The sequence below is a fragment of the Eutrigla gurnardus genome (assembly GCF_963514095.1).
Source record: "Eutrigla gurnardus genome assembly, chromosome: 17".
NCBI classification, from domain to species: Eukaryota; Metazoa; Chordata; class Actinopteri; order Perciformes; family Triglidae; genus Eutrigla; species Eutrigla gurnardus.
In genome coordinates, this window is record NC_139928.1 from 23,904,426 (window position 1) to 23,925,974 (window position 21,549).

General features: G+C 43.3%; 1 protein-coding gene across 1 annotated transcript; it reads right to left on the minus strand.

Annotated features, from left to right (window-relative positions):
• Positions 1–118: 118 nt before the first annotated feature.
• LOC311028257 (uncharacterized protein) lies at positions 119–20,521 on the minus strand. The gene is made up of 6 exons (XM_084032688.1): positions 20,388–20,521; positions 19,789–20,272; positions 18,390–19,070; positions 17,470–17,568; positions 2,132–2,614; positions 119–258 (listed from the first exon to the last, which is right to left on the minus strand). The coding sequence occupies exons 2-6, from the start codon at positions 19,979–19,981 to the stop codon at positions 251–253; spliced, it is 1,464 nt and encodes a 487-aa protein (XP_083888814.1). The 5' UTR covers positions 19,982–20,272; positions 20,388–20,521; the 3' UTR covers positions 119–250.
• Between the last annotated feature and the right edge of the window lie 1,028 nt (positions 20,522–21,549).

The following is a 21,549-nucleotide window of genomic DNA, read 5'->3' on the forward strand; positions in this document are numbered from 1 at the left end:
CTGGTGAAGCTAACAGACACTTTCTCAACACCACGAAGACGCGCTGCTGGTTCTAATAACGCCGGGCGCCATGTTGCTAAAAGACAAATACATCCGGGTCCTCTGGAACTGGGACGTGAACCTACAAAATAAAAGTCCTTAAATTGACCAATAGAACAAGAAATATTTTCAGTTACTTTCCATCTTTTCCCGGTGTACCAGATGTGGGGAGGGCATGGAAATCGAGGACTCAAGGGATTGTTTTCAGCATTTATGCTCCTGCAGGAAACAAAATATAGCCACTTAATTTCATTCTGGTCTTTTTCTGCACCTCTCTCACTCAGCAATGCAATCTACACTGTGATTTCATCGTTTTTCTTTAATAAAAGATACATTCATTTCATAGTTCAGGAGGCGCTCAGCTCAACAATATTTACAGGAAAACATGCAACTTTCAATTTATTGACTGATCTCCTTAAAACCATGAAATATAACATACAAAAGGAAACGCAGGGACACGTGGTTGAAAAGGTAAAACGATGCATAGGTCTGACTGACTAAACAGAGACAACAAGTATTACACATCAGAAGTCAAATATATAAGATAAATCACATAAACCATCCAAAATATATCATGAAACTATCAAGTATAAAAATATGTAGAAAAAGTAGAATGGCGTAATGATGTTTTTAGTAATATAGTTTGGTTCAGCCGCGTAACAAACCAGAATGTGTGTTGATACTTATAGAATGGGAAAAAAAGAACTTAAAATAAAAAGAATGCAAAGGAAAGTTGCATCAAAAGAAATACACTTTTGGATGGACAATCAAATTGTGGGAGTTATGTATAAGAGGAGAGTGAAGGTCTGTCAATAAAGCTTTGAACAAGTCCTTTCAATTTGGGGAAACACTGGCTCTGTTTTTTACTTCTTTGCCCAAATTAACCAATTGTTACAATAATAACAATGTTATACATCAATGGAAGAAAGTGCCAAATATCTTGACATTGACAAAGGCATCTGATATTACCATTCTCTCTGATCATTGTTGATCCCAGAGATCCTCATCTATCAGCACAAGCCTAAAGCCAAATACTCAAATAGTGTGACTACAACAAAATCCCCAAAATCAAGCTCAGTAGAAACGTGAATCACATGAATACATGTACAATAGCAAAGGTTAACAGTCCTGTGCTCTGCTCTGTCCTGTTATACTCCACTAATGTCCCGTTACCGTTTGGTTAACGCTCATGAAGAAGGAGTGTTACTTAGCTCCATGATTGTGGTGGATGAACCAGCACGGAATAGTTGTGGCTCAGAGTGTTAAATGCAGTCTTTTCTGTTCTGTGGTCCGATAGTGCAGATTGAGTGAAACTGGTCACTTCAGTCTTGTTCTCCTGCAGAGTCCAGTCAGCCTAGAGCTAACTTGGCTTCACTGCTCTAGTTGTTTTACCGTCAGTGTAACTGAAAGGTTTGTCTCCTGTGTGAGTTCTTCATGTGTGTCTGTAAATTTGACCTCTGTGCAAAAGATTTATTACAAACTGGGCAGCTGAAAGGTTTCTCTCCTGTATGAGTTCTCATGTGTGTCTGTAAATGTGCACTCTCTGCAAAAGACTTATTACAAACTGGACAGCTGAAAGGTTTCTCTCCTGTATGAGTTCTCATGTGTTTCTTTAAACCTTGATCAAATGTAAAAGATTTCTTACAAACTAGGCAGCTGAAAGGTTTGTCTCCTGTATGAGTAACCATGTGTTTCTTTAAACCTTGATGGAGTATAAAAGATTTCTTACAAACTGGGCAGCTGAAAGGTTTGTCTCCTGTATGAATTTTAATGTGTCTCTGTAAGCTTTCACTAGCTAGAAAAGATTTCTTACAAACTGAGCAGCTGAAAGGTTTGTCTCCTGTATGAGTTCTCATGTGGATCTGTAAAGTTCCACTCCGTGCAAACGATTTCTTACAAACTGAGCATCTAAAAGGTTTTTCTCCTGTGTGAGTTCTCATGTGTGTCTTTAAAATGTGATTCTCTATAAAAGATTTCTTACAAACTGAGCAGCTGAAAGGTTTGTCTCCTGTGTGCATTTTCATGTGTCTCTTTCGATGTTTAAAGGTTGTAAATGATTTCCTACACTCAGAGCATCTAAATGGTTTCTCACCAGGACTACACCTCATCACACTGTCAGGGACTTCATCATTCTTCAAAGCCTTTAGACCTGACTGAGTTTCTCTGGTCTCCTGCCAATCAGCACTGTCATCAGTCTCAGGATCAGAAGAGTCTCCAGTCTTGTCTTCAGAAGCTGGTTGTAAATATGAGTTCATGGCTGGTTCTGGTCCTCCACGGTCCTCTTCATCAGCTTCTGTTTCCATGTGTTCAGTTGAGCTGCAGGCTGCAGGTGAAGGCAGCCCTGAGGACTGAGGCTTCTCTTCATCTTCTTCACTCTTTACAGGGACAAGAGGCAATGGGAACTTGATATCAGCCTCCTCCAGCCCTCGAAGCTGCTCTCCCTCCTGACTGGTCTGGACTTCCTCCAGATCCTCTTTAATGTGTGGGGGTTCAGGGTCCTCCTGGTTCAGACTGGAGCTCCAGTCCTGCTGCTCAATGGGAACCTCTTCTTTGCTCACCAACAGCTGCTGGACGTCTGCAGGAAAACACACACAGAGACGTTTCAGTAAAACAGCTGAACAATCAGTCAACTGTACATACTCTGGTTTTCCTGCCATCATTCAGTGTTACAGTCCCTGTGTACATCTACCAAACAGGAAGAACGACAGACGGACACAAACTGTAAAAATACAATGAACCAGCTGTTATGAGGTCATCCGTAGTCACATGACAATATTCATAGAAACTGCATACCAGTCAGTCTGAACACCCAGCAACAGATCCACGGAGGATGAAACCAATCTGGTTCCCTCTAGTGATGTCACGATACCAAAACTGTGACTTTCATATGATACTCGGCCTAAATGTCTCGATACTAGGGCTGAGTGATTTTATCGATTCTGCGATATAAATCGATATTTTGTTTCCACAGAAAGTATAGATTTTTTAGCCACGAGTATCGATACATTAAGTCCCATTCAAATCCCCCTGGCACTCTGCTCGCTGCGCCGAGAGACGGCTGCGCAGGATCGCGTCGCTTCGCGTCTGGTCTGAACTGCACTATCGGTTAACAAATGCGCCGAAAGGAAGCGTGCTTCGTTCGCGGTGCTTCAGCGGCCGCCCGGTTCATGCCGGCATGACGCCAGGTTCGCACCAGCTGCTGCAAAGCGTCACAGCCACAGAAATCACACATGATCCGCTGCCCCCCAGTTCAGACCAGACGCGTATTTCTCCGCGACGGTCGACAAGTGCTTCTGCTCAGCTGTTATTCATTCAGAGCTATTTTTTTCATCGTGGGTAAGTAAATAACCTCATGAAATTAATAAGCCATATTACTGTAGACACCCAAAACCCCACCCCCCGCCCCGTAGCCAGCCCACTCCGTTGCTCTGTGTATGTGTGCAGTGGCGCCGCCAGGATTCAATTTCAATGTATGCACAGAAACGGCAAAATACAACGTATATCATGGTGATAGGCCCCGGTGCAAATATTTTTTTGGAGACATGCATCGGCTCGGCCCACAGTGCTCAGCAGCAGAGAGGTGACGAGACTAGAGCCGAGCTGTATTGTGTAGTGGAGAGGGACCAACACACGCTATGCGCAATTGCGCAAACACGCGCGATCGTCCTCTCAAATGCGGCTGCGTCTCTCCAGGTCACTGCATTTACATTTACATTTAGGTCATTTAGCAGACGCTTTTGTCCAAAGCGACTTACAATAAGTACATTTGTCAAAAGAAGGAAACAAAGAAACCACGACGTATCATTGCCGATGCAGTAAGAGCTAAAAATAGAACAAGTGTTAGGTCCTCATCTGAGTAAAGTAGTGCTTCAAGAGTAACAGTGCTACGATCCGAGTTTTTTTTTTATTTTTATTTTTATTTATTTTTTTTTGCGGGGGGGGGGGGGGGGGGGGGGGTCGAGGGAGGGTGTTAGTGGGTCATGCTATGTAGAGTCGAGGTGAAGTCTGAACAGGTGAGTCTTGAGCCTTTTTCGGAAGATGGCAAATGACTCTGCTGTCCTGATATTGGTCGGGAGTTCGTTCCACCACTGAGGCGCCAGAACAGTCTGGACTTTGCTGAGCGACATTTGTTTGATTTCAGCGATGGTGGTACCAGCCGGCCAGCTGAAGTAGAGGAGCGGAGTGCTCGCTTCGGGGCATGAGGTTTGACCAGTGTTTGAAGGTAGGCAGGTGCCGTTCCATTGATGGCCCTGAAGGCCAGTGTCATCGTCTTGAATTGGATGCGTGCTGCAACAGGGAGCCAGTGGAGGTCACGGAGGAGGGGGGTCACGTGGGAGAATTTGGGTAGGTTGAAGATAAGGCGTGCTGCAGCGTTCTGGATACGCTGCAATGGTTTAATCGCATAGGCCGGGAGTCCGGCCAGGAGAGAGTTGCAGTAGTCAAGGCGGGAGATGACCAGTGCTTGGACCAAGAGCTGCGTTGCATCCTTTGTGAGGAAGGTCCGAATCCTGCGGATATTGTAGAGGGCAAATCTGCAGGATCGGGCCACAGCAGTGATGTTGGGGGTGCAGGATAGTTGGTCATCGAGGATTACACCCAGGTTCCTCGCAGTTGAGGAAGGAAATACTGTGATGCCCTCAACAGTGACCGACAGGTCCATGTGAGCGAAAGAAAAGCTCTGACTTGCTTGGGCAGACGTTGTTTGGTGTCACCCACTGAAATTTAAATATCTAGCCCACCTTCAAAAAAAGTACGCACAGTGCATACAGGATTCCGGCTGGCGGCCCCACTGTGTGTGTGTGTGTGTGCTTTGTAAGTTACAGTTTGCACTTCAATAAATGTAACTTATTTTCTCACCACATATTTGATTTATTTTGTCCAGCATTTGCAAGCTGGAGACTCTCTGTCCAGTCAGAGCCATATATTGTGTAATTGATTATTTTATTAATTCAATCCAAGTAAATGGAACACTCACAAGATGTCACCAAAATCACACTGTACCTTTTAAATCTTTCAGAAAATTATGTAAGTGTATCGAATTATATCGAATCGTATAGAATCGTATCGTTGACTGAATATCGTGATTTATATCGTATCGTGAGCTGAATATCGTATATCGTATCGTGAGATTAGTGTATCGCTGCAGCCCTACTCGATACACTCATGGAAACGATACCATGGTAGAAATCTAGGATGTCAGAACATGGAGTTTCATATAAGTTATTGTATTTATTAAGAATGAAAAAATATAGTGGACTCCCACAATGCATTGTTAAAGTAGCATACAACCAATGGCTGAAAAGCTGATAATGTCTACAACTCACACAGCTTTTACCCGGAAAGTTGCTGCAGAGCAAAACAAAGCCAGTTGTTGTCAGCTGTAGCATGTTAGTCGGATTAGGCCGGTTAGTCGAACACAGTGGACGTCGATTTAACTTCAAACGGTATGCCGACACTGTTCAAGTGAAGAACACGAATACTCTGTATGTTATATCATGTTGAAACACTTGACGTCATGTAGACGCTGAGAAACCCGGATGTGTTGATGAACGAACCTGCTCCGTGAATCCGGACTTCCGGGAGGAAAACAGCGTCTAAGAGTCTCCGCTGTCGCTCGTTCTCCTCTTTAGAACGAGAAAGTTCCTCCTCGTACTCTGCTATCGTTCCTTCAAACAGCCCAAATATCTCTTCAGCAGCCGCAGCTAGTCGCTGCTCCACCAACGCTCTCAGCATTTGGACTTTACTCATTTTCTCCACAAACTCCGTTAAACCGTCTACAGCTAGCATGCTAAGCTAACTAGCTTCGTATGCTACCGGGAGATGAGTCAGAGGTCAAACCTTCAGAATAAAAGGTGAAGAGTACAAAGTCCATCCAGACGGGTTTATCCAGACACACAGAGACTCTGATGGATCAGTACTGGTGAAGCTAACAGACACTTTCTCAACACCACGAAGACGCGCTGCTGGTTCTAATAACGCCGGGCGCCATGTTGCTAAAAGACAAATACATCCGGGTCCTCTGGAACTGCGAGGTTAACCTTCTTCTTCTTCTTTAGTTAGGCAGACTAGACGCAGCTTTGGCGTATTGCTGCCCCTACAGTTAGTTATTAAGAACTACATCAAATCCTTTTGTACAATCCTGTTTTGTGAAGATAATCCACCAATTTCTTTGTTTTAACCCAAGAATCTAGATTTAGAAGCGTTCGCATATTAAAAACAGTTTCCCCATCTGCTCCACGTTTCCTGAAGAGAGTCCTTCTCTGACTGGAGTATATTTTGCACTGGAGTAGTACATGTTTCACTGTCTCACTATCTCCACCCTCACATTTGCCATCAGGATGCTTACCAATCAGAGCCAACCCACTCCTCAGCCCACAGTGTCCAAGTCTCAGTCTTGAGATTACTACATCTCTTTCCTACTGCACCTGTAAGTGCACTTGTCTTTACTTACTCTTTCCTGCACTGAAAATATGCCCTTCCTTTCCTTTCCTTCTCCCAAGACTTTTGCCACTTTTCTTTTAGAGACCTGTTTATTATTTCACTATACTCTGGTGCCCCATATTGCAACTGAATTTGCACACTTTCCTCCTTCACCGCCTTCTTTGCCATCTCATCCGCCTCCTCATTCCCTTTCACACCCATATGTGCCGGAACCCAAAGAAACCCCACCTCATACCCTGCCTTGTGGATTCTAAACAAAGATTGTAAAATTTCTACAACTTAATCAGGTCTGGACTTGGATTTCCCTTCTTTTATCATAGTTAAGGTTGCTGTTGAATCACTGCATATGATTGCATTTCCCTGTTTATTGTCCTCAACCCATCTTACTGCCAGCAGAACTGCCACCATTTCTGCTGTGAAGACTGACATATGATTTGATATTCTGTATCCTTTTTTATATCCGATTTCAGGTATGCTAATACCAACTGCCACTTTCCCACTCTCATGATCTTTTGACCCATCTGTATACATTTGGAGGTGGTTTCCCCATTTTAGTTGCTGCCAGACTGTTACCTCCTTTACTACAACCTCTGACGTCCTTGATTTGCTTTTATTCAAAAGCTTTAGGTCAACAATGGGATCTGGAACCAACCATGAGGCCACAGCTGGACGACACACTGGACGACACACACTTATATCCACAATTCCAGTTTCCTGTGCCACAGATTTTAATTTTTCTGCTAAATTAGTTTTAGTCCTTTTTGATGTTCCCATGAACTCCCAATGTTCACTCAGAAGGTTCTTTGTTGGTAGCATTTCATTTTGTCCTTTGAGCTTCATTAAATATCTCAAACCAAGTTTATGTCTCCTGATTTCTAACGGCATCTCCCCCGTTTCTATCAGTAATGCTGGTATTGGAGTTGTTCTGAATGCTCCACAGCACACTCTTAGGGCTTCTGCTTGGACGATGTCAAGTTTACTGATCAATGAAGGAGCTGCTGATCCATAAACCATACTTCCATAGTCAATATCTGATATTATCATTGCTCTGTAGATCATCATCATTGATTCTCTATCAGCCAGTCTGACCCAGCCACACACCTAAGGACATTAATTATTTTACCAAACTTCAACGAAACCATTTCAACTTGTTTTTTCCCTGTCATCCTTTCGTCCAGCCACATTCCTAAAAATGTAAAATACTTATTTATTTAGATTATTATGATACAATTGTATTTGCTGTGTCGGCATACTTTTCTAATTTCCAAACACCATATATTTAGTTTTATCTGTAGAAATTTTAAAACCCCAATCATTAGCCCACTCAGTCACTTTCTCTAACGCACCTTGAATTTGGTTAAACAGGTAGGGGAGGTTCCTCCCTCGCTTCCAGACAGCCCCATCATCTGCAAATAATGAAAAACCAAATCCTTTCCCCACTCTACTAAACATGCCGTTAACCAGAATATTAAAAAGAAGTGGACTTATCACGCTTCCTTGAGGGGTTCCATTCTCCACCTCAAACTCATCTGATAGTTCATTTCCAATTCTCACTTGAATTGAACGGTTAGTTTTTGATCCAGTTAAACATTCTCCATCTGATTCCAACGTCATAAAGTGCAATTAATAACCCTTCCCTCCAAAGCATGTCATATGCTTTTTCTATATCCAGAAAGACTGCTACAACTGCTTCCTTATTTGCGATGGCTTTCTTTATGTCCATGTCTAAATTTAAGACAGCATCCATTGTTGACCGTCCCTGCCTAAATCCACTCTGATGAGTCACAAAATAACCACTTTTCTCCAGCATTTCCACAAGCCTATCCGTTATCATACATTCCATAATTTTGCATAAGACAGAGGTCAAGGCAATTGGTCTATAGGAAATAGGGTTATCAGGTTGCTTTCCAGGTTTCACAATTGGAATAATTACCGCATGTTTCCATTCTTTAGGAAGACATCCCCTCTCCCACACATTATTTATTAGGGCAAGCACTTCCTCCCCCATCAGTTCTCCAGAATGTTTAAATAATTGATACCCCAATCCGTCCCTACCTGGAGAGGTATCTTTCCCCTGATTAGTGGCTTTTTGTAGCTCTCCTAGTGAGAAAAACAGACTGATATCATCAGAATTATCACTATTAATTTGCAGTTTATACAGTTGCTTTCCTAATACTTCACATCGCCTCCTCCTATTTGCATTGTCAGAACTATGTACTTTATGGAATTATTTAACTAGCATATTTGCTTTTTCTTTGTTATTTACAGCTACAGCTCCATCACAGTGAAGGACAGGGATTGCTGCCTGCTGAAACACCCCTGTCATTCTATGTACAAGACTCCAAACCTTTTTTATGGGTGTATCTGGTCCTAATTTACCACAAAAATGTCTCCAACTTTGTTTCTTTGCCTCCTTAATGACACGTCTAGCCTTAGCTCTGAGTCTCTTATACTCAATAGCATAGCTCTCTAGTAGATGTTTTCTTAACCTTTTATAGGCTCTATTTCTAGCTCGGACTGCGAGGTTACATTCTTCGGTCCACCATGGAACCATTGCTCCTCTTACAGGAACTTTTTTCTTAGGAATATTCTGGACTGCAGCTGACCATAATACCTTGGTTAAAGAACTATTCCACTCATCTACCCCTTTCTCACTATCTATTATTGATAAACTCTTATTCACATCATCCTCAAACTTGATCCAATTAGCCCTTTTATAATTGAGCCTCAATGACAGATTGACTGGTTCCTCAATTAAACATCTGCCAACTTTACAAATGATTGGGACATGATCACTTCCCACGGTATATCGATCCATTGTCTCCCACCTACTAACCGATGCCAACTCTGCTTATGCAATTGTAATATCTATTGAAGAAGACACTGCCCGACTTGTTCTGAACCATGTAGGACGACCATCATTTAACACAACTAGCTGGTTTTTATCAATGAAATCTTCTACAATTTTCCCATTTCTATTTCTCTTCTTGCTTCCCCACAGCTCATTGTGAGCATTAAAATCCCCAACCCACACCACTGGTACGCTAATCTGGTCCACAATTTCCTGAAAATGATTATCCTCTAAATTAATGCAGGGGTTATACAAATTAACAATGGTGATTTTCCCTCTGTCAGTCCATACTTCTATGATGACACATTCTAATACTGTATTCATTTCTATTCTTCTATATTGACTTCCATTTCTAATGAAAGTTGCAAACCCCCTCCTGCTGTATTCTCTCTGTCTTTCCTTTCACATTTATATCCTGGTATAATAAAATCAAGTCTCGGTTTCAACCAAGTTTCCTCAATGCAAATTATTTCTGGTTTTCTTTCAAGCCCATCTAACATATGTTTAAATTCTTGTCCATTTGCAATTAGACTCCTAGCATTCCATTGCATTAAGTAAAACATAATGCAGATGATACTAATCACCTTCATAGTCCCCATATGTACTTCCCATTTCTTCTTCGTCATTATCAGATACGCCTAGTTGTTGGCTTCTATTTGATATTTGATCTGTACTGTTCTGAGAGGAGGTCAACTCCCATATTTCCTTTGGGATGATTCCCTTGAACCCTAGGAGTCTTTCCGACGCAGTGACAATTTCTCGCGCCACATCTGATTTTTTGTTTGCCACCGTTTTAACCCTCCACATTGTTTCAACCATGAATGCCAGTAGCCCTTTCTTGCTAATCAAAATGGAATCATCATTTATAGCTATGTCATTTGCTAGCTCTCTTGCAACGGCCGCACTTCGACTTTGAGTGACCACACTGTTATCCTCCACCCTTCTGGCTGCTTCTGCATAAGATATTTTGTTTTCCCTCTTTATTCTTTCCACATTTTCTGCTTTGACATAGCTTTGGCACCCCCTGTAGGCAGCTGGATGATCACCCCCACAGTTACAACATTTCACAGGTTCTTTACAATCTTTCCCTTCATGCTCCTTGCTACATCGTCTACACCTTTGCTTTCCTCTGCACACAGCTGCCACATGGCCATATCTCTGGCACTTAAAGCATCGTAGAGGAGGTCTTTCATACTCTCTCACTGGGTAGCTCATGTATCCCAACATGATTCTATAGGCACATCATCCTTAAAGGTAAGAAGGACAGGTGTGGTTCCTCTTCCATTCTCACCCCTTCCCATGCGCTTTCCAGCTATGACATTGCCCCCCTTCAGAGAAGTTAACAACTCTTGCTCAGACACTTCCAATGACACATTATATATAACTCCTTTAACCCCTGAACTTAACCGCGGCTTGAACACTTCCACTCCCTTACCCATCACATTTTTCATCTTGAGCACCTTGTGTAGTTGCCGTGCAGACTTGCATATGATAGAAATCATCCCATTTTGCAGAATAGAAGCATGCATTACATCACCTATCTCTTTTTTCAATTCAGTTGTCAATTTAAGGGGACTAGCAGTAGAAAACCCAACATTTGCCTTCGCTTTGATTAGCACTTTAAACCCATCATCTCTTTTTTTCTCTGGTCTCATTGTTTTTGCCTGTGGGTTATTATCCATATCACTATCTGGGGAATTATATCCTCTCTCTTTCCTTTTGTGTCTACACTTGCTCACTGTAGTCCATCCCTCCCCACCCCCATCCCATTCCGCTCCCGTGGGCATGGGCCGACTCTGATCTTCAGCAATCCTCGACTGTATACCATTTAAGGATTTTACCGGTGCCTCAGCACCCGATCCACGGATCGATCAGCTGAGCCTGCGCTGATCTGTGCAGGAATACCGTTCCCGGACCTATACAGGCCGTCTGCAATATCCCTACAAACAGATCCCCGCAATACTCAGGCCAAACAACCCAAAAACAGCAATATCTGAAATCTCCTAACCACTGTTCTCAAGCCACCAACCACGCCGCTCCAAAACTTCGCCCTCCAAATCTGCCAAAGCTCCCGGTTCCGCTCCAGAGTTCCCCGGTCGGGAGGTTAACCTACAAAATAAAAGTCCTTAAATTGATTAATGAAACAGTTAGATTTTCAGTTACTTTCCATTTCCATTCCATTCCCTCTGCACCTCTCGCTCAGCAATGCAATCTACACTGTGTGATTTCACCCTTTTTCTTTAATCAATCATTTGACAGTTCAGGAGGTGCTCAGCTCAACAAAACTTCACAAGAAAACATTTAACCTTCAATTTGACCACTGATCTTCTTAAAACCATGAAATACAATATGCAAGAGGAAAAAAAAAGGGACACGTGGTTGAAAAGATAAAACAATTCATGGGTCTGACCGTGCAACGACTCAGAATCAGACGTAGACGTGTGTCTCACGTACGTAGCAGCTGAAAGGTTTCTCTCCTTTATGAGTTCTCCTGTGGTTCTGTAAAGTTGGTTTCTGAGCAAAAGATTTCTGACAAACTGAGCAACTGAAAGGTTTTTCTCCTGTATGAGTTCTCATGTGGTTCTGTAAAGTTGGTTTCTGAGCAAAAGATGTCTTACAAACTGAGCAACTGAAAGGTTTTTCTCCTGTATGAGTTCTCATATGTGTCTGTAAAATATGATTAACTGAAAATGATTTCTTACAAACTGAGCAGGTAAATGGTTTTTCTCCTGTATGAGTTCTCAAGTGTGTCTTCAGATAGCCATGGCCACTGAAACATTTCTTACAAATTGAGCAACTGAAAGGTTTTTCTCCTGTATGAGTTCTCATGTGTCTCTTCAGCCTGCCACTAAGACGAAATGATTTCCTACACTCAGAGCATCTAAATGGTTTCTCACCAGGACTACACCTCATCACACTGACTTCATCATTCTTCAAAGCCTTTAGACCTGACTGAGTTTCTCTGGTCTCCTGCCAATCAGCACTGTCATCAGTCTCAGGATCAGAAGAGTCTCCAGTCTTGTCTTCAGAATCTGGTTGTAAATATAAGTTCCTGGCTGGTTCTGGTCCTCCACAGTCCTCTTCATCAGCTTCTGTTTCCATGTGTTCAGTTGAGCTGCAGGCTGCAGGTGAAGGCAGCCCTGAGGACTGAGGCTTCTCTTCATCTTCTTCACTCTTTACAGGGACAAGAGGCAAAGGGAACTTGATATCAACCTCCTCCAGCCCTCGAAGCTGCTCTCCCTCCTGACTGGTCCGGACTTCCTCCAGTTCCTCTTTAATGTGTGGGGGTTCAGGGTCCTCCTGGTCCAGATTGGAGCTCCAGTCCTGCTGCTCAATGTGAACCTCTTCTTTGCTCACCAACAGCTGCTGGACGTCTGCAGGAAAACACACACAGACGTTTCAGTAAAACAGCTGAACAATCAGTCAACTGTACATACCGTAAATCCTCTAAAATATGCCCGGGCCTCATTTTACTCAAGCGCATCCCGGCCCCCCTAGCATTCTCCTGTACAACACCTCTCCATCTGCTCCCCCTCTTCCCCCCGCCCTCCTCCTCCTCCAATGATGACATCTGCTCCAACCCCCGTCCAACGGTGACTACAGGCCAGGTAAAGAGGCAGCTGGAATGACTGCATCAGCGGAAGGCTGCAGGCCCTGATGGTATCTCACCAAGGATGCTGAAGACCTGTGCCAGCCAGCTGTCCCCTGTACTGGGACATCTGTACAACCTGAGCCTAAGTCAGGAGAAAGTCCCGTTGCTGTGGAAGACCTCCTGCTTGGTCCCAGTCCCAAGAAACCAAAGCCATCCGACCCAGCAGACTACAGACCAGTCGCACTAACATCGCATGTGATGAAGGTCCTGGAGAGACTGGTCTCAGCCCAGCTGAGGCCACAGGTGAGGAAGTTTCTGGACCCTTTGCAATTTGCCTATCAGCCCCATTTAGGAGTCGATGATGCTGTCATCTACCTGCTGCAACGAGCCCATATGCATCTGGATGGTGGGGAAGCACTGTGAGAATCACATTCTTTGATTTCTCCAGGGCTTTCAACACCATCCAATCAGCCTCTGCTAATGGGTGGTGGTGGAGGAGGTGGTGGACTATCAATACTTGGGAGTGGTGATTGACAACAGACTGGACTGGAAATCTAACACAGATGCTGTGTACAAGAAGGGGATGAGCAGACTTTATTTCCTGAGGAAGCTGAGATCCTTCCACATGTGCAGCAAGATGTTGGAGATCTTCTACCAGTCTGTTGTTTCCAGCGCCATTTTCTTTGCTGCTGTATGTTGGGGCAGCAGCATCAGAGCCAGCGACACCAACAGACTTGATAAAATCATCAAGAAGGCTGGCTCTGTACTTGGTCTCAGGCTGGAGTCTTTTGAGTCTGTGGTGGAGAACGCTGAATAAACTGTTATCCATCATAGACGATGATCAGCACCCTCTCCATCACATAGTGGTCAAACAGCGGAGCACCTTCTCCCACAGGCTGCTCCAGCTCCGCTGTCGAAGGGACAGATACAGGAAATCCTTCCTGCCACATGCCATCACACTCTACAATAACAGCTAAAACTCTGTTCATAATAATACAGTCCTCAAGCCCCTGTTTATCTGTTCACTGCGCCTGATTTTTTCACTTTTCAATTTGCACTTTAATTTACTGCTATTTATACTTTTTATATTGCTCTTTCTATAAGTTGTTTCTTTACCTATTGTGTTCTTTTTCTTTAGTTACTGTGTTGTCACTGTGTGTAATGCTGCTGCTACACTTTAATTTCCCAGCTTGGGATGGATGGTGGGTGGGTGGGTCTGTCTGTCGGTCAGTCTGTCTGTTGGAAGGAGACCAGAATTAGAGACAGGGCTCTATTTCTAGTTGAGCAAAACGGACTACCAGTAGAATGAATAAAAACAAGATTTTGTGTCTATTTGAACCTATAAAATACTGGGTTCATTTATTGAAAAAGTACAGTTATCATAACATTATGTTATGCATACAGAACATTAACAACAAATACCGGTAATTCAGGCTAAATTCCAGTGTAGAAATATGGTGACAAAAACGTAGCAAACATACCAGTAGTGCATTGTAAACACTTACCATACAAGGTGATAATTAGGCTATTGATTCATAACAAAAGGCAACACCTTACCGCTCCAAAGTTTAACCATCCTCAGATTGTCCAATTATAGGCCTAATCCTCTGTTGATGTGTGTACTCTTTTGTTTGGTTTGAAGAAGAAAAAATCCTCCAATTCTGTTTAATCCTCCTCCTCCTCCTCAGTTTCCTCTTCATCTCTCGCTGGAATCTCCTCATCACTCGCGCCAGCCTCTACAACAAGTTCATTATTGTACAGTTCCTCTTCGTCCTCCTCATGTTCGGCTGCGCATCTGTTGTCTTCCTCGCGCAGGCGGGCAGCAGTCAGGGCCGGTCGTCCAGCAGCGCAGGGCTGTAAAGAACGATACGTTACGGTAATTTAGTTTGGCTGTTATTGTAGGTCACAGTGGACAGGCTCACTCACGAACGCAATTCATCTAATGGTGGAGAGAGAGGGAGAGGGGGAGAGAGAGAGAGAGAGAGAGAGAGAGAGAGAGAGAGAGAGAGAGAGAGAGAGAGAGAGAGAGACTGACAGTGCTAGACGTGAGTGCTAATTTCAACTTACCTGTCCCTCTCGGAAGCACAGTATGAGGTCATCCTCACTCCCATCAGGTTTCACAGACTGCCCACACACTTTGAAGGACTTGATGATCAGGTCCTTGTCCAGCTTGTCCCAAGCAGCGAGAACCCAGTCCACAAGCAGTCGTCGAGACGGTGCTTTTAGGTCCCCTCCACTTGTGTATTGCTTGTCTGCGTCCCCGGCCATCCACTCATCATACGAAGCATGTAGGCTCGCTTTGAAGGGCTGGTTCCACATGACATCGGGGGCTTGGACATACTTAGTGCAGCCTCCTGGGATCACTGCGGCTGTGATGTCGTAGGGCCTCAATTCCTGTTTGGTAGAGGTGCTGATGTGACAGCGGTAGGCATCCCACACCAGCAGGCGCGGGCGAAAACTGAATTTGCCTACCACTGATCTGAGCCATGCTGTGGTCAAGTCGTCATTCATCCAGCCGTTGGCAGATGTGGCGATGACTGCTCTTGAGATCTCTTGCTGCATTGCCTTCACTTCACGGATGCCCCCCCGGAAGACGACATAAGGCTTGAGTTTAGTGCCATCAGCCTTGGCAGCAAGGACAACAGTGAGATGGCTTTTCTCGTGGCCTGTGGTTTTGAGCGCAACACTCTTCGTCCCTCGTACATCAATGGTACTGGGAGACACCGTATCGCACCAAACGGCAGTCTCATCCATTGCAATTATGTCCTTCTCTGAAATTCTTTTTGAGACGACAGTCTTGCTCACGTAGTCGACGAATGAGACAAGTTTCTCTGTGAGGAGATCTGGGTCCTTCTGTGCCATTGTGGTGCGACGTCGCAATGCGAAGCCATTTCGGTTTAAAAACGTTTGCAGCCAACCCCTGCTGGCCAGAAATTGCGCACCTCTATCACTCACTGTAGGGTAGATTTCCAGAGCCTTGTTTCGAATCATTTTTCTCGACACTCGGTTATGATTGTCCCTCATTGAATGGATCCACTCGGAGAGTTTTGTGTCCAACTCCTCACTAACCTTTTTTCTCCCTCCTCCTGGCAGTCTTGCTCTCTTTTTGTTTGCTGCGGCTAGATCCATTTTCTGCTTTTTCCAGTATCTTATTCTTTTGGGGTCAATGTTGAAATGTCGAGCAGCTTGCTCCCCAGAGTGCGCTGCAGCAAATTCCAGCACGTTCTTTTTGAAGTCGATGTCAAATGTTCGTCTCCTCTTTGGCTCCGCAGCTGCCATATTAAAACAACGTTAGCCCTATGCCTACTGGTGACTGAAGTCTCACATGGAGTCAAGAGCGAGGTGATTGACATGGCCAGGCTACCTTAGCTATGGCTTGGATTCGTTGGCAAACATTGCCCCCCTGTGGTACTTGCATATTACTATCACAAGCATAATGTTGAGGCCTGCCCAGAAAAACGTTGGTTCTTATAATAGCCCCGGCCTGTATTAGAGACCAGCCTTTATTTACCTCCGCCGACAGCTAGACCGGCCAATGTTAGAGACCTGGGCGCTAATGGAATACAGGCCAATATTAGAGGATTTACGGTACTCTGGTTTTCCTGCCATCATTCAGTGTTACAGTCCCTGTGCACAGTTACCAAACAGGAAGAACGACAGACGGACACAAACTGTAAAAATACAATGAACCAGCTGTTATGAGGTCATCCGTTGTCACATGACAATTTTCATAGAAACTGCATACCAGTCAGTCTGAACACCCAGCAACAGATCCACGGAGGATGAAACCAATCTGGTTCCCTCTAGTGATGTCACGATACCAAAACTGTGACTTTCATATGATACTCGGCCTAAATGTCTCGATACACTCATGGAAACGATACCATGGTAGCAATCTAGGATGTCAGAACATGGAGTTTCATATAAGTTATTGTATTTATTAAGAATGAAAAAATATAGTGGACTCCCACAATGCATTGTTGAAGTAAAACAAAGCCAGTTGTTGTCAGCTGTAGCATGTTAGTCGGATTAGGCCGGTTAGTCGAACACAATTGTTATAAGAATCTTGTATAACCTCATGTCTTAAAGTTTTCTTAGTTCAGGTTACAGCTTTATGTGTTGAACTGCTTATTACTTTAGTATCCCCATGGCTGACCTAAATGTTATCAGAGGCCTGGTAGTCATGATGTCTTGTTCTACATGAAGGTTAACTGTCAGTGACGCGTTATCTCCTGTGCCTTTAAAAGACTCAAGTCACAACAGTGATTTGAGCACTTCCTCTGTAGCATCCTCACACGTTGTTGCAATGTAACTGCTCCTCTTGATCAAGATTAAAGTCAGTCTTTACTTATGTCTCCGATCTCCTAGTGGGTGAATTTATTCGTTTACGGAAAAATTCTTTTAACAACAATGGACGTCGATTTGACTTCAAACGGTATGCCGACACTGTTCAAGTGAAGAACACGAATACTCTGTATGTTATATCATGTTGAAACACTTGACGTCATGTAGACGCTGAGAAACCCGGATGTGTTGATGAACGAACCTGCTCTGTGAATCCGGACTTCCGGGAGGAAAACAGCGTCTAAGAGTCTCCGCTGTCGCTCGTTCTCCTCTTTAGAACGAGAAAGTTCCTCCTCGTACTCTAGGTAGAAAAAAATAGAAAACAGTGAAAAATACTGTCCAAACGATGTTTTTCGGAATACAGGCTGGTTCAGCCAGGCAACTAACCAGAATGTGTATTGATACTTATAGAAAGGACAAGGACAGTCTGGTTCTCTGCAGGGTCCAAGTGGCACGGCACTAACCTGGCTTCACTGCTTGTTTGTTTTATCATCAGTGAGCAGACTATGTCTTAAATTAAACTCTCCTTTGTGAGTGATCATGTGACTATGTAAAGTTCCACTCTGTAAAAGATTTCTTAAAAACTGAGCAGCTGTAAGGTTTTTCTCCTGTGTGTGTTTTCATGTGTCTCTTTAGATTTCCATTAGTCCTAAAAGTTTTCCTACACTTAGAGCTCACAAACCCTCTTAATGTTTAGCAGTTAAAAATGGCACGATATATTTACATTATTGAGTTAAAGTTATCAGCGTGCCTTTAGATATGTATTATTATTTAAAAAAAAACACTTGTATTAAGTTGTAATCTGTTCACATTATGTTTTCCATTTCTACCTAAAAAAAAACAGTAACCACATCGCTCAAGTTAAAGTACTTCCGGTACAACTTCTTCAAAATAAAAGCGATACGTCATAAATCAGTAAGGAGTTTCTTTGGTGTTTAGTGTGTGCACAATGTACAAAGAATTAACAGTGAAATATTGCAGGAAAACACATAAAATATATATTTTTTTTCCATAAATGAAAAAAAAAATCTTCTTAGTATTAGTTAGATGAAGTTGAAAACTAAAGGTGTCTGTTGACCTACACTTTAAGTGCAACAACTCTGGAAAAGACGGCTCACGTACTTAATAGCTGACAGGGTTTCTCTCCTGTATGAGTTCTCAGGTGTCTCTTCAGATGTCCACGGTGACCGAAACATTTCTTACAAACTGAGCAGCTGAAAGGTTTTTCTCCTGTATGAGTTCTCATGTGTCTCTGTAGATGTTGACTCTGTGTGAACGATTTCTTACAAACTGAGCAGCTGAAAGGTTTCTCTCCTGTATGAGTTCTCATGTGTTTCTTCAGATCTCCCCTATGGACAAATGTTTTCCTACAGCAACAGCATATATATAGTTTCTCAACAGGACTACATCTAAAATCCCTGTCGTGGACTTCCTCATTCTTCAAAGCCTTTAGACCTGACTGAGTTTCTCTGGTCTCCTGCCAATCATCAATGTCATCAGTCTCAGGTTCAAAAGAGTCTCCCGTCTTGTCTTCAGAATCTGGTTGTAAATATGAACGTGAGTTCTTGGCTGGTTCTGGTCCTCCACAGTCTTCTTCATCAGCTTCTGTTCCCATGTGTTCAGTTGAGCTTATGGCCGCAGCTGAAGGCAGCCCTGAGGACTCAGACTTCTCTTCATCGTCGTCTTCATCTTCTTCACTCTTTACAGGGACAAGAGGCAATGGGTCCTTCTGGTTCAGACTGGAGCTCCAGTCCTGCTGCTCAATGGGAACCTCTTCTTTGCTCACCAACAGCTGCTGGACGTCTGCAGGAAAACAGCTGAACAATCAGTCAACTGTACATACTCTGGTTTTCCTGCCATCATTCAGTGTTACAGTCCCTGTGTACAGTTACCAAACAGGAAGAACGACAGACGGACACAAACAAACAGCCAATCATCTCATTAAAGAAGCATTAAAGATTTAAGATGGAACATAAAACACTTGAAATCATAGGGATATGAGCATCAGACTGCAGTTATTTTTGATTTAGCTTATTGAAGCCATTTTAAGTAAAACAAGTAAAAAGATATTTTGATATTTACGTCTGGTCTGGGATGATAATTGTCTGGATGGTGTTCAGATCAGGCTGTAAAATAAAAACCCACATTTTAAGATAATATGTTTTGTGTCATTAAAGTTCAGACCCTCGCAGGCTCAAACACTGACTCCCATCTATCAGGTGAGGTCAATTAAGTCCCTGAGAGTTCAGGGTTTAGGGCGTTAGGGGGGACGCTGGGATTGGACCCTTTATTTCGCCCCTCCACCTTAATGAAGGGAGCCAGGAGTGGGACTACAAACAGAGGTTGTCTTGCTAAATCCTCATGAGTTCTCTTTCTCGTCCTTCCTTTAACTCGTGATCTCATCGAGGTCCAGCAAAAGACGTCATTATTTCACTTCTCGACCGCAGCCAGTCAGTCAGCCTATATATACAGACGAATATAAAATCTTAAAAAAATAAGGACACATGTTGGATGAACGAACCTGCTCTGTGAATCCGGACTTCCGGGAGGAAAACAGCGTCTAAGAGTCTCCGCTGTCGCTCGTTCTCCTCTTTAGAACGAGAAAGTTCCTCCTCGTACTCTGCTATCGTTCCTTCAAACAGCCCAAATATCTCTTCAGCAGCCGCAGCTAGTCGCTGCTCCACCAACGCTCTCAGCATTTGGACTTTACTCATTTTCTCCACAAACTCCGTTAAAACCGTCTCCAGCTAGCATGCTAAGCTAACTAGCTTCCTATGCTACCTGGAGATGAGTCAGAGGTCAAACCTTCAGAATAAAAGGTGAAGAGTACAAAGTCCATCCAGACGGGTTTATCCAGACACACAGAGACTCTGATGGATCAGTACTGGTGAAGCTAACAGACACTTTCTCAACACCACGAAGACGCGCTGCTGGTTCTAATAACGCCGGGCGCCATGTTGCTAAAAGACAAATACATCCGGGTCCTCTGGAACTGGGAGGTTAACCTTCTTCTTCTTCTTTGGTGTTTAATGGCAGTCGGCATCGTTAGTGTTGCATTTACCGCCATCTGCTTTACTTTACTTCTCCCGTTCCTCCTCTTCTACATTCTGGGATGTGAACCTACAAAATAAAAGTCCTTAAATTGACCAATAGAACAAGAAATATTTTCAGTTACTTTCCATCTTTTCCCGGTGTACCAGATGTGGGGAGGACATGGAAATCGAGGACTCATGGGATTGTTTTCAGCATTTATGCTCCTGCAGGAAACAAAACACAACCACTTCCTTTCCTTCTGGTCTTTTTCTGCACCTCTCTCACTCAGCAATGCAAACTACACGGTGTGATTTCATCCTTGTTCTTTAATAAAATATACATTAATTTGACAGTTCAGGAGGTACTCAGCTCAACAAAATTTACAAGAAAACGTTTAACCTTCAATTTGACAACTGATCTCCTTAAAATCATGAAATATAATTTTAAAATAATTTTATAAGAGGAAAAACAGGGACGCAGGGTTTTAAAGGTAAATTACCTCATTTATATAGCTCTTTTATCCAAAGCGCTTAACAGTAATGACTGACATTCACACATTCATACACCGACGGTGGAGTCTGTTAAAATAATTACCCGATGGTTTAGAACTGGAGGAAGGAGATCAGAGTCAGCTCAAGGTCCAAACAGGGATTTAATCTTGATCAAGAGGAGAATTCACAGAGCAACATGCTGGTCTGTTACTAAGTGTAGACTCAAAGTGTTGTGAGACGAACATGGTATTTATCCATCTTCTTGTGGGTGTGTTTTCACTCAGTTCACAGGGATGGAAGTCATAAACTCAAATGTTTAACTAAACCTTGCATGGGTCTCAAACCCTACCTGGGTCATAAACCACAACTATGTCGTAAGGCACACATGGGTTGCAAAACACACACAAATGGCCACAGGCCACAGGTCACAGGTCACATTTACATTCTCACCAAACCTTCTCATGTGTAAGTCTTCAGTTCAGATATCTCTCATCAAGAAGTACAAAATTTCCATATCATATCCCTCCTGTTTATGCTGATTCTAAGCATAATCATAACATACATTTTGTGAAGTGTGAGAGCGAAAACCCTATCAGGCAGAATGGTAATCATTACGGTTACAGATAACATCATAGTTTTTATAGAACCTGCCCATTTTCCAAAAATGTCCTGGAGCCATCCTGTCAGAGGATCTTCAAAACCAGAGTTTTCAGCTAACTCTGCAGATAGGGAGGTCAATCCATTCAACGCCTTAGTGA